The 13354-nt window shown below is 37.4% G+C and overlaps 1 protein-coding gene across 8 annotated transcripts in view; it reads left to right on the top strand.

The window, feature by feature from the left end:
- The window catches only part of ABI2 (abl interactor 2), a 110613-nt gene that overhangs the window by 79170 nt on the left and 18089 nt on the right, over positions 1-13354 (top strand). For 6 of the 8 annotated variants that reach the window (XM_064286782.1, XM_064286781.1, XM_064286779.1 and 3 more), the window contains 2 exons: positions 141-265; positions 6047-6205. In XM_064286782.1, the coding sequence (XP_064142852.1) occupies positions 141-265; positions 6047-6205 (284 nt within the window). Of the gene's footprint in view, positions 1-140; positions 266-1276; positions 1460-6046; positions 6206-13354 lie in introns of all 8 variants that reach the window. The other 2 variants (XM_064286780.1, XM_023542218.2) reach the window with 1 other exon arrangement.

The raw sequence follows: 13354 nt of genomic DNA, 5'->3' as shown, positions 1-13354 counted from the left end.
TTATTAAGAAATTCTTATTTGAAGTGAAGGGCTTTTGCATTATCTTTTTTGTAGCTGTGCTCATTTCAGAAAATTTTGGAAATACTCGTGATATCTTCCGATCTATAAATATTCATGTTTGGTGGCTCTTATTTCTTTAGCAGCAGCGGGAGTAGTGGAGGAAGCCACCCAAGTAGTCGGAGCAGCAGTCGGGAGAACAGCGGAAGTGGGAGTGTGGGGGTTCCTATTGCTGTTCCTACCCCATCTCCTCCCAGTGTCTTTCCAGGTAAAACATTAATGGTGCTTCATCTTTGCTTGTCCTTTCTAAATTTGAATTCAGTTTGCAATTTAATTACAGTGGGCTTTCTTCATAATCAGGATTTTTTTCCTTCTAGGCCTCCATAAATGTTGGGAAGTCTTTATACATGTGTTATCTTTAACCAAGTGATTTGTAAGTTTTTGCTCTCTGCATTTCTCTGTTAGTTGGTTTTATGCCTTTGGTTCAGTGGCTCAGTTGGTGCTTGAGGTTCCAGGTCCCACTGTGGTATGAGTACCATGTTTAATTTCTGCTGGTATTATGACAGCGCATGTCTTTGGACATAGTGTGTACTTAGTTTGAGAGTCATCTTGGTACACAAGGATTAGACAAATACAAAGGTGGTGTTAACTGTTACATTTAGTGGACTGTTGAAACTTTATAGTCTCTGACATGGTACCCTCTTTGCTCTGAAGTAGAAAAATGTGCTTATTTGATCTAAGGACACACAAAATTAAAATTTAGTTTTAAAAGCGTGACAAAAGATAGAAGGATAGAATATTACATGCTTGAATTTACTTGAAATGACAAGTTGATAATACCTTTTTAAAAAATGATGAAAAGAGGGAATTTTTTTTAACCTGGTAAGATATTTGTGTCTGAAATACGTATTTATTTTCAGATATTTATAAATCAAAATGGGATACTGTTATTCTCTAGTGTGTTCTATCTAGTTTTGTATACTATTGACAGAGCATTATGCTTAAAATAACAATATAAAAGGAACACTTTCCTTCCAGTGTAGCAGTTTTCAGGTAAAAGGAATGTTTTCATGAATTTTTCCCTGAGCATCTTGAGTTATTTGCTGCATACAAAATAATCCTTTAACGTATGCTTCATTCTTTTTTTCAACATTATCTTCTATTCTTTTGTTGAGTGCTTAGCACTGAATATCTAACACTGAATACTCTGGTACCTTTTCTAATCCTGCCTAATGTTACTGCTTCATTAATGCTGCCTCTTACTCCTCTTTCCCCTCAGCCCCTGCTGGCTCTGCTGGCACACCTCCCCTTCCTGCTACTTCTGCCTCTGCCCCCGCCCCTCTTGTTCCTGCTACTGTCCCTTCCTCCACTGCCCCAGACGCTGCTGCTGGGGGTGCCCAGACCCTTGCTGATGGCTTCACTTCTCCAACTCCCCCTGTTGTTTCTTCCACTCCCCCTACAGGTGAGTATTGGCTTATTCCTTAGCAGGCGAACTGAGTCATCTGGCCATTCTCTTACCTGGAGCTCTGGCTTTCAGATTTAAAATTTTTTATATTTGGTTGTACTTTGTATTAAAAAAATCTGAAAAATATGTATTATAAAATGGCATATGACTGAATATTAGAATTTCCTGTGAAAAGCAGGGTAGTTTCTATACATTTTCCTGTTAGCATAGCACAAATGCACATTTTTATTGCTGAATTCCATTTAGTAGAGATTTGTGAACTTAGCTGTAGCCATCTTCTGTATGGTTTTGAGAAGTTGTCATTAGGAATATTTTTTGTTACTGGTTAGGTCATTAACAAAAAGAAAAGTGGATGTAATAATTCTCAGGTATGTTTTATAGCATATATTTGCTGTAACAGTGTGAAAATCTCTAAGTGTTTTATAACAACCTGTTGCTTATTATAGCAGCATTGGGAAGTCATAGACAATGAACTTTTTTAAAATTTCAGGTTAACTTAAGTTGACTGGTGTTCTAGTGTTTTAAAATTGCAACCTAGAATCAGTTTTGGTAGGGGAGGAGCTAAAGGCACAATTGCTACAAAATATGTTTGCATAGTTAATAGTAAAGCTGGTTAGCAAGTAGGTTCTTATCAATCATAAAAATGTCTGGGTTTGGACACATCTCACCTTAGCGTTTAGATCACCGATCAAGTACTTCATAGGACATTCAGCTCTTCTGCTATAACTAGCTGTTTACATGTTTTTAAAGACATTTTTAGCTAAATTGGATTTTAGATGGTGTTTTATGGGATAGCTTCTAAAATAGCACTTTTTAAAAATTGTAAAAATATACGTAACACCACGTTTGCGAATTTAACATTTGTCCTGTATACACAGTTCAGTGTGATCGGTTACGTTAATCATGTTGTACAACCATCACCAATGTCCTTTGCCAAATTTTCCATCCCCATAAACAAAAACTCAGTGCTTCCTAAATAATAATTTCCCCCATTCTTCCTCCGTCTCGCTCTTGGTAACCACTATTAACTCTGATCTGTATACATTTCTCTATTCTGTGTACTTCATATTAGTGAGATTATACAATATCTGTCCCTTTCTGATTGACTTATTTCACTCAGCATAAGAAACGCTTTCTGTAGTGCATAAGTGTAAGCATGTGCTGTTCTTTGATTTACATATGACCCTTTTAGGCCAGACTAACTAGTTAAATATAGGGATCTTGTTCAGCCTCTGCATCAGTATAGGAAAGAATGCATCTTGTAGTTAGCTGTAGGCCTAGAAAGGACAGATCAACATTTTAGTTATTAAATAATAACATACCTGCTTCATAGTCTGCACTGAATAAACATTTGTTGTATGAATGGATAATTAACTGTAGTTTTTTTTTTAAACAAAAAGGTAAATGCCTAATTGATTTATATTTATATAGTCTCTCTTATACAGTGTCTTTGAATCACCAAGTGCTTTTTTCTGTTTTTTTAGGTATAATTTATGTACAGTAAAAATCACAGTATTCTTTGTGTACAGTTCTATGAGTTTTGACAAACATATAGTTATGTCACTACCACCATAATCAAGATGTTGCACAGGCCTGTCATCCCAAAATATTTCTCTGTGCCCCTTCTGCAGTCAACCCTTCGCCTCTACCCTCAGCCCCTGATAACTCTTTGATCTGATTTTTATCTCTAAAGTTTTGCCTTTGTAAGAATATGATATAAATGGAAGCATACAATAAGGTAGCCTTTTTGATCCGTTTTTTTGGCACCATGCATTTGAGATTTATTCATGTGGTTGCATGTTTCAATACACCATCTTGCCTCAAACTTACTGACATGGTTAGGTTCCAAAGACCAGGTTGTTATGTAAAATCGGCATTATACAAAATGGAGGTAAACCACATCAGATCACAAAATGGAGAATGACTACATTATTACATAACTGCCAAAACACTGAGAATCATGGCCCAGGCGAGCACCTCAGTGTGTGTTACTGCCAGATGTATGTCGTTAATGCGCAAGTTAGTCAGATAGTAGATTTTCTACTATTGTTGTAAATGCAAAATGGCAATAGTCTCACGGGATAAGTGATAGTTGATAAGTGAGGAGAAGGTGTATTTTGTTCCTTTTTATTGCTGAGTAGTGTTTTATTGTATGATTGTACCGCAGTTGTGTTTACCCCTTCCCTAGTTGAGGGACATTGGGATTGTTTCCGGTTTTAGGTGATTGTGAATAACACGGCCATAAATACTTACTTACAGGTTTTTAGGTGAACAAAGGTTTTATTTCATTTGGGTAAACATCTAGGAGATAGGGTTGTGGGGTTATATGGTAAGTGAATGTTTATAAGAAACTGCCAGATTGTTTTCTTAAGTGGCTGCAAAATTTTGTACCCCCACCAGCAATGTATGATATTTCACTATTGTCAGGGTTTTTTTTTTTTTTTTAACTATAGCCATTCTAATAGGTGTTTAGTGGTTTTTGTTTGCATTTCCCTTATAACTAATAATGTTGAGCACCTTTTCATGTGTTTATTTGCCACCTGTATATCGTTCGAATGTTTTGCCCCTCCCGCTCTGCCCCCCTTAAAAGAGTTGTCTTCTTTTCACTGAGTTCTTTTTATATTCTGAGTACAAGTCCTTTATCAGTTACATGATTTGCAAATATTTTCTGCAGCTTGTCTTTTCTTTCACTTAAGGTGTCTTTCAAAGTACAGAGGTCTTCATTTTTATTAAGTTTAAATCATCAATTGTTTTTGCTTTCATGGATTGTGCTTTTGGCATTATATGTAAGAACTCTTTACTTAAGGTCACACAGATTTGTGTTGTGTTTTCTTCTAGAATTTTTTAAATTTTAGGTTTTGTCATTAGGTCTGTGATAATTAAGTGTAGTTTTTTTTTTTTTTTTAATTTTAATCCAAAGCAAAATAAAGGCCTTATTAATAGCTAGCATGAATAGAGTCTCTTTTATATAGTGTTTTTGAATCAACAACGTGTTATAACGTGCAATTTTAGACTGGATCTAAGACTGTAGAGTTCATAATGTGTTAATCATCAGGTGTTTTTAAACCTGATAATCTTAGGCTTGTGCTAGTTATATGTTAATTAATAAAATGCCAATAATGTATTTGTATCTGATGGTTCAAAGGCCTAACCGTGCCTTTTGAAAAATAGTTTTATCAGTTTGTTTACATTTTTATCCTGGTTATATAGAAGTCTTGATTGATAATCAGTTATGTATAAACTTGAATACTCAAGATTTTTATACAACAGAAATGATTTTTAGGTTTCGATATTGTCATATGTAAGAAGATTAAATGGCATAGCAAATGTTGGGTGCTTTTCTAAAATACTTCATATGAATCTATATGAAGCCAAGTTTGATAAAATTATTGAGTTCCTGAAGACCAATTTTAGTCATGTAAGACCCATTTAAAATCATGGATGAGATGAAAAATTGTCAAAAATGTGTTTTTCTTGTCTCTTTTTTTCCCTTCTTCGTTCCTGATCACTTTTTCTCTCTTTCCCCCTCTTTCCTCTTCTCCTTTCTTCCCCTCTCCCCTTCCTCCTCATTTTGTTTTCTCCTTTCTCTTTCCTTCCCTCCTCTTCTTTCCCTCTCCATCCTTCTCCCTTTCCTCCCTTCCCTTCTCTCTTACCTGCTGGAGTGCTCTTGCCTGGGAGCTCCAATCTGTAGAGTGTGGATGCATGTGCACTCTCTCTGTGTCTCTGTTTGTCTGTCTGTAACAAAAGGTGATTGTAAGTAGAGGTGGGGTCAAGAAAATTTAGGTATCAGATTGCATTAGGAGATTGAATGGATAGGAAAGAAGGTCTCCAGCTGGCACTGGCTGTTGAAGAACTCTCAGCAAAATATAGTAAGATAGATGATAAATTTGTACAGATTCATGGGTGACATTAAAATAAGATATATTTTGATTCGCTTTTAGTTTCTTAGCTTTTTCCATAACTGTAAATTTCTAGAGCTCTGATTTTAAAACAAAATAATCTAGCCCTTTAAAGATTGATATTTTTGATTGAATAAAGGTGTTTTTGATGATTGGGAGTTAATTATGTCACTTGACTTTTGCTGCCTTGCTGTATTTTTCCTTTAAACAAATGGCTACTTAAGTTTGTTATTATTTGGAATATGACTGTCTTATTTTGGAGTAAGACTGTTGTGTGACAAAAATTTTTTACTTTCCCAAATGTTACTTTGTTGAGTACTTAGTGGGTGTTTTTTTTTGAAAATCAGAGGCGTAAATTTTAATTAACTGTGATGATTTTGAAATCCCATCAAATTATTGATTTAATAAATTCCTCATTAATAATCTATTTTAGGTGTAGCTTTGCCAAACTTAATCATAATTTTATTCATCTACTTTACTGCTTTTGCACTTTGATATGTCAGCTGAACAATAACTCTATTGCCTTGCATTACAAAGTAGCTTGTGTTTGTCAGTTAGAAATTAAATTAGCTAAGCATTGCTATTTTTAATAATCTTATTAAGATTCAGGCATTCCACCTAAAGTGTTTTATTGTCTGTGATAATTTTCTTTGAATGACAGATTTATATTCTGTCCTTTTTCCAGGTCATCCTGTTCAGTTCTACAGCATGAATAGACCTGCCTCTCGCCATACTCCCCCAACAATTGGTGGCTCGTTGCCCTATAGACGCCCTCCTTCCATAACTTCACAAACAAGCCTCCAGAATCAGATGAACGGAGGACCTTTTTATAGCCAGAATCCAGGTTAGATTTTCTTTTAGATTCTGTAGAATGTATCTAATTAAAAAACTTTGAATTATAAATGCCTAGCATGTGATAGTTGGTCAATACTATTTGTTGAATGAATGGATGAATGAATAAATACAAGATTGCTAGTATTTTCCAATTCTTTATTTTTTAAATCAATCTGTGGCTTCCATGTCAAGTTGTCTAACTTCTTTTTTCTGAACAGAATCCTTTTGATGTGTTAGTGAATTTTTGCTTTTTAAAGTAATACTGTGGTGAGCAGTGTTTCCTTTTTAATGAGATATCCTCGCTCTATGAATAGCAAATAATGAAAGTTGAGCGTACATAAATGGAGTTTAGAGGCGTCAAAGGAAATGAAAAATGACATTTTTTTTTTATTGTGCTTTAAGTAAAGGTTTACAGCTTAAGTTAGTTTCTCATGCAAAAATTTATACACATGTTGTTATGTGACCCTAGTTGCTATCCCTATCATATGCCACCACGCTCCTCCTTTCCACCCCGGATTTTCTGTGTCCGTTCAACCAGCTCCTGTCCCTCTCTGCCTTCTCATCTTGCCTCCAGAGAGGAGCTGCCCATTTAGTCTCATATATATACTTGAGCTAAGAAGCACACTCTTCATGAGTATCATTTTATGTCTTATAGTCCAGTCTAATCTTTGTCTGAAGAGTTGGCTTCAGGAATGGTTTTAGTTCCGGGTTAACAGATAGTCTGGCTGGGGGCCATGTCTTCTGGAGTTCCTCCAGTCTCAGACCATTAAGTCTGGTCTTTTTACTAGAATTTGAGTTTTCACTCTACTTTTCTCCTGCTCCGTCAGGGACTCTGTTGTGTTCCCTGTCACAGTGGTCATTGGTGGTATCCAGGCGCCGTCTAGTTCTTCTGGTCTCAGGCTGATGGAGTCTCTGGTTTATGTGGCCGTTTCTGTCTCTTGGGCTAATATTTTCCTTGTGTCTTTGATGTTCTTCATTCTCCTTTGCACCAGGTGGGTTGATGTATCTTAGATGGCCACTTACTAGCTTTTAAGACTGCAGACATCACACCGAAGTGGGGTGTAGAACAGGAAAATGACATTTTTGAAGATGTGTTGTGCTAGGCAACTATACTACCTTAGTCCATTCTCACATCAAATCTATGATGCAGGTATCATCTCTGTATGTAGATGAGAAAACGGGGACTTGGAGAGATTTGCCAAACTATTAGCTATCCATTCTCTTGCATCATGCATAGACATACATTTCATACTATACATAATCATTATTTTGCTTCTTTCCTAGAGAGGGTAATTGCAAATATCAGACTCTGTTTAAGTGCTGTGCACATGGTATGCCAACTTACTGTGTTTTTCTGGATTTTGCCAAGAAGCAAGCAAGCCTGTGTGTGAACTCCTCCAACGATAAGGGACAGCCCAGTCCATCTTCAGTAAGCCCTGAATTGTATGGAGCTAGATTTGTCTACTGTGGCTACTACCTGTTGATGAAACCATGGTTATATATAAACTTGTAGAAGAAATCCGATCCTCCTTCTACATAAACACAGTTTAAAGAATGCTGTCCTGCTTATCATCTCATTTGATTCTTACACTCATGCGCAAAATAAGATTAATAATCATTTTCATCTATATGTTATGGGTGAGGAAACAGGCTGAGGTGATGGTCAAGTTAGGATTTGAATTTAGGTTTTCTGACTCAAAGTTTGGTAGTCTGTTTATTGTACTACCTTACTTGCCTTCAGATTTCTAAAGATCTTTTCCTTACCCTCCTGAGTCTTCTCTTTTCTGAGGGTAAGGATGCCCCCATTATATTGTAAAGTACATGAGAACCTAGGACTTGTATTACAGCTATGTCCTGGGATGTGTACTCAGTAACTATTTGTTGAACATTGAATGAGTCCCTGTGCCTTTATCCAAATCCCTTCACTGTTCACTGTTCTGGATCTCTCTTATAAATTAAATGTTATATTTCATTTGTAGTCCAACCATTGCAAAGCATAGTGTGAGTATCACCTCCCTTAATTAAAATGCACTTCTTTTACTGCTATCTCTCTGATCATACTTAGTGTTTTTGGGTGTGCCATACTTATAACTTACTTGACAAAACTTGTCTTCTTCATACAGTCTGCTTTTTTTGTGTGTATTAATTGTTTAATGAGAAACCAATTTGCACTGTAAACCATCCAAAGAACAACAACAAAAAAGAAGCTCTCATATTAGGCAGATGCTGCCGATCAGTCATTGATGCTGTAAGTGACAAGGTGTTGACACTTTGGAACCTGATGGCTCTACCTCCTCTGTTTCATTTAACAGCCACATAATTACAATATTAGAACATTAGGATAAAAAAATAAATATTAGCATACAAGATTTTTTGAAAGATAACCATAGTTCTACGTGTACAACTGATAACGGACATTTCCCTTTTACCTTTTTGATATGTAGTTTTTGTTCCAATGCATACAGAAATTTTTACATGGTTGAAACCATGGTATTTGGACAGTTTCATTTTGGGTGCATTTTCATTTTGTGGTGAGTGGTAAATATATGCAGAGAATTGTTCAGTCACTCTTTCTGTCAGCCAGCATATACTAAGACCCTTCTTTATACCATATATACCAGGCCCAGCTGGGGAATCAGAGCTCAAAATACACTCTTCCAAGGAATCTATGGCCTAATGAAGAATGTTGTTGTTGTTGTGTGCTGTCGAGTCAGCTCCCATTCATAGCGACCCTATAGGACAGAGTAGAACTGTCCCATAGTACAGTCTGCTTTTAAACCATGTTCCCAAACTCACATTTGTACAGGTGCTGTTCTGTACCTAAATACATTTATTACTCTTAGATTTTAACTTGTTAGATGCTGCTTGTTTCACAGTTCTGTTCAGGATAGGTTCTCTCCTGATCCTCTTGGAAACCTGGACGGTGATTTTTTATGCTCCTTTGCCATTCCTTATCCTTACATGAAAGAATGATGTCAGTCCAAATTGGGCTGGTTCTGTAATGGAGCTCTGTGATGCTTTACTGTTTATAGCTTAGGACCAACTATGTATGGTATATGGAAAGTATATACAATAATATTTCATGTTGTGTACACATACGCACCAAAATAGACTTAGGAAAACTCTCTGGGTGGAATTTATTTGAAAGATTTTTAAGCACATAAATAGATGTTTCAGTAATTCTTTGATAATTTGATTTTCATGTACTTGAAAGTAATGTTAAAGTAAAAAAAAAATTTAAGTATTTTTCACACTGATAGAAGTAAGAGCAGTGAATCAGGATTGTTAGATCCTTGGTGTAATCTCTGGGACAATTTAGTTGTTTTTTTTTTTTCCCTTGTGCTCATTCTATTTAGTTCTGCTTTCTTGCCAGAGATTTAATAACTATTTAAAGAGGTGGCCACAGCTTTGTTAGTTGGTTAATCAGAGTGATTTTTGTAAGCTTAAAAAAAAAAAAAAGTATATCAAACCATGTGTCTTAGTCATATAGTGCTGCTATAACAAATACTACCGGTGGATGGCTTCAGCAAAGAGAAGTTTATTCTCTCACAGTCCAGTAGGCTAGAAGTCCGAATTCAGGGCACCGGCTCCAGGGGAAGGCTTTCTCTCTCTTTCGGCTCTGAAGGAAGGCCCTTGGAATGCATCAGTCTTCTCTTGGTCTGGGAGCATCTCAGTGCAGGAAACTCAGGTCCAAAGGGCATGCTCTGCTCCTGGCACTGCTTTCTTGGTGGAATGAGGTCCCCATGTCTCTCTGCTAGCTTCTCTCTCCTATATCTCAAAAGAGATTGGCCTAAGACACTACGTGATCTTGTGAACCTCATCAATATAATTGCCGCTAATCCGTCTTTATTATATCATAGTGATAGAATTTATAACATATAGGAAAATCATGCAAAATGGTGGACAGTCACACAATGCTGGGTCTCATGGCTCAGCTAAGCTGACAGATATTTTGGGGGGACACAGTTCAATTCATGACATTCCACCCTTTAGCCCCTCAAAATTTATGTCCTTGCCACATGTAAGACATATTCACCACATCAAATCATAGCAGAAGTCTTAAATCAACTCCCAGTCCAAAACACAAAAATTCCTCATCATCTGTGAAATCTGGAATGCGGGTTATCTGCTTCCAAAGGTGCAATGGCGGGACAAGCACAAGCTAGACATTTATTTCCATTCCAAACAGGAAAAATTGGAGGGAAACAAGGCATAACAGGCACTAAGCAAGTCAGCAGAACACACTACATTAGCCCTCAAGGCTTTGCAGATAATCCTCTGTGCTCTAAGACCATTTACACAATGGCCCTGCCCTCCAGATTCTAGGTATTGGCCATACTCTCCGGATTCTGAGTGGAGGCCCTTTGGCTTTAGCTCTGCCATCCAGGCCCACTGGAATGGCAACTCTGCTGCCTAGGCCTTAGGAGCACCATTCTCCTACTCCATCTGAGTGGTGACTCCACCCTTAGAAATACCAGAAGCCATGGCTCCACCCTTTGAAACCCCAGAGGTCCTGGCCATAGCTTTTGAGACTGAGGCAGTTTAGCTTCTTGTCTCTTCAGCTTCTGCTTCCTGGTTTCTTGGCCCCTCAGCTCCTCAGGCCTCACGCCCACATCTGCCCTGCTGGGGCAAGTGTTCATAGCTCTGTAGCTCCACCCATAAGTGCCTGTAGGCACCCCACTCCGCCAGTAAACTTTGGCTGGAAGGTACTCAGCACTGTTACTCCATGGGTTGGCAAGCCTAGCTCCACTGATAAGTGCCCAGAGGCACCCTATTCCGCCAGGAAGCCTCCTTCACACTGGCACTCAGCTCTCTTGCTCCATGGGTCGGCCCCAGCGCTATCTGGCACTAGTCTCCTGGTTCTGCAGCTGCCAGTTCTCTGCTGCTGTTGCTTCTCTGTTGCTGCCGGTCCTTTGCTGCTGCCAATCCTTTTCACAGTTTCAAAACTGCTTCCACATTTTAGGTATGTTAGAGCAGCACCCCACTCTTGGCACCAAATTCAGTTTTAGTCATCTAGTGCTGCTATAACAGAAATACCACAAGTGGATGGCTTCTACAAAGAGAAGTTTATTCTCTCACAGTCCAGTAGGTTAGAAATCCAAATTCAGGGCGCCAGCTCCAGGGAAGGCTTTCTGTCTTTGCCGTCTCTGAAGGAAGGTCCTTTTGATGCATCAGTCTTCCCTTGGTCTGGGAGCATCTCAGTGCAGGAACCTCAGGACCAAAGGACATACTCTGCTCCTGGTACTGCTTTCTTGGTGGTATGAAGTCCCTGTGTCTCTCTGCTCACTTCTCTCTTTTATATCTCAAAAGAGATTGTCTTAAGACACTATCTAATCTTGTAGGCCTCATCAGTATAATTGATGCTAATCCATCTTATTACATCATAGTGATAGAGTTTACAACATACAGGAAAATCACATAAAATGGTGGGCAATCACACAGTATTGGGACTAATGGCCCAGCTAAGTTGACAGATATTTTTGGGGGACACAATTCAACCATGACACTGTGTGTTTTGAAAAGCTCTTTTATCAGGACTCAGTGCTTTGCAAACCAGTATTCTAAGGCTATTAGATGCATCTTCATTTTATTTGGTTTAGAATATTACAAATATCTCTTGTCTCAACTCTCACTGGTCCCACAGTGGTCCCTATTTTTTCATATTTAAAATATAATTTATTGTGCTTTCTTAAGTAGCTAATTCCCTGATTTAAAAAAATGGTCTCAGGTGTGTTTTATGAGCATATTTTTTGCAGTTGGAGCCTTTCCATGGATGAGTGCATCTGAAGAAGTGAGCTTACAGGCTGGATTCATGTTACTGCAAATGTAACAGGGCTCTGGTGCATGCAAGCCTGGCAGCCCTGTTATCGTATTTGTTAATGTACCATTTGGTTTGATTTTGAAAGGGCAAAATTTGCTTTTGATTTTTATTCCTTTCACATAGGAATTAAAATATGGACTCCCAGTGTCTAGTGTCAAGTCCTAGGAGCACAGTAATTGTTTTGTAATGAGATTATTTCAGAAACAGGTTATCGAAAGGAACACTTTGACCAGGACATAACTGAAATCCATTTGTTTCTCATTGTTTCTTAATCTAATCCAGCCAATGAAGTAGCAATACCAATTTTTCATTCATTTTACCAGCAGCAAGGAGGTGCATTGAAACTCATAGGACTAATCAAGAGTTAAGTTGTTACTTTAAATATAAATGTGAAGCACCTTGTTCGTAAAGAATATGCATACATTTGCATATATGTATATATACATACACATATACATATAAGCCTAGTTTGGTAAGGAATTGAGAAAATGGTGTTTAAGTAGTGAGGCCTTTAGTAGAAGATAGCCTACATTTTACTGCTCATCTTTTCTTAATACAAGGCTTTTTAATAAAACAGCTAATTCATAAAGTGGGAATGTTGGCTCCCAGAAATATGACTGTGTGTAATTATATGAGGTAGAGGAATTTCTGTATGACTCTACAGTTTTACATTGGGAAATTTTTAGGCTTTACTAACCCCTGGGTGGTATTAAAAACAACCGAAAAGAATCAATGAAAAGAAGACATTGGGATGATGACATTGCAGAGGAGAAGCCATATCACATATTCTCTGAATGACTGTTAAGTTACAGCATTACCTTAAATATCCAGAAGGGTGCAGATGTGATGGGGCTTTACAAAGTCTAAATAAGGAGCAGTACTAAGAAGCTCTTTTCAAATCTTTATTTCTGGTAATCTTTAGTATTCATTACAGAAAGTTTACTCTAGGGAGAACAAAAGGGCAAGAAAGAGAAAACAACTAAAAAGTATAAGTATAATCTCAGATGACCCTTTAACATTGATTTATTAAACATAAGTTATTTCTTTAAACTGTCTTAATCTGCCCTGTTTTTTTGGCATAACATCATACAGTGATTTTTTAAGGAACAACAACAAAAAGACCGAATTAATTTTTCTGATACTATTGATGGTTAATGGATAACGATATTTTTTTCCATCAGCAAAGCTCCCCTTACTGATTAGTTAAGGTCACTTTTAAATACCCCTTGTTCTAGTCTGCTGTCCATGTTTAGAAAGACATTTCACTCTTAAATCGCTTAAATTATTCCCTCATTGGAATGTTAAGTATAAGCAACCAAACTTGAATGGGCTATCAAA

This window comes from Loxodonta africana, chromosome 6 (assembly GCF_030014295.1).
Source record: "Loxodonta africana isolate mLoxAfr1 chromosome 6, mLoxAfr1.hap2, whole genome shotgun sequence".
NCBI lineage: Eukaryota > Metazoa > Chordata > Mammalia > Proboscidea > Elephantidae > Loxodonta > Loxodonta africana.
Note: the sequence above shows the minus strand (reverse complement) of the source record. Positions and strands in the feature narration are given on the sequence as shown.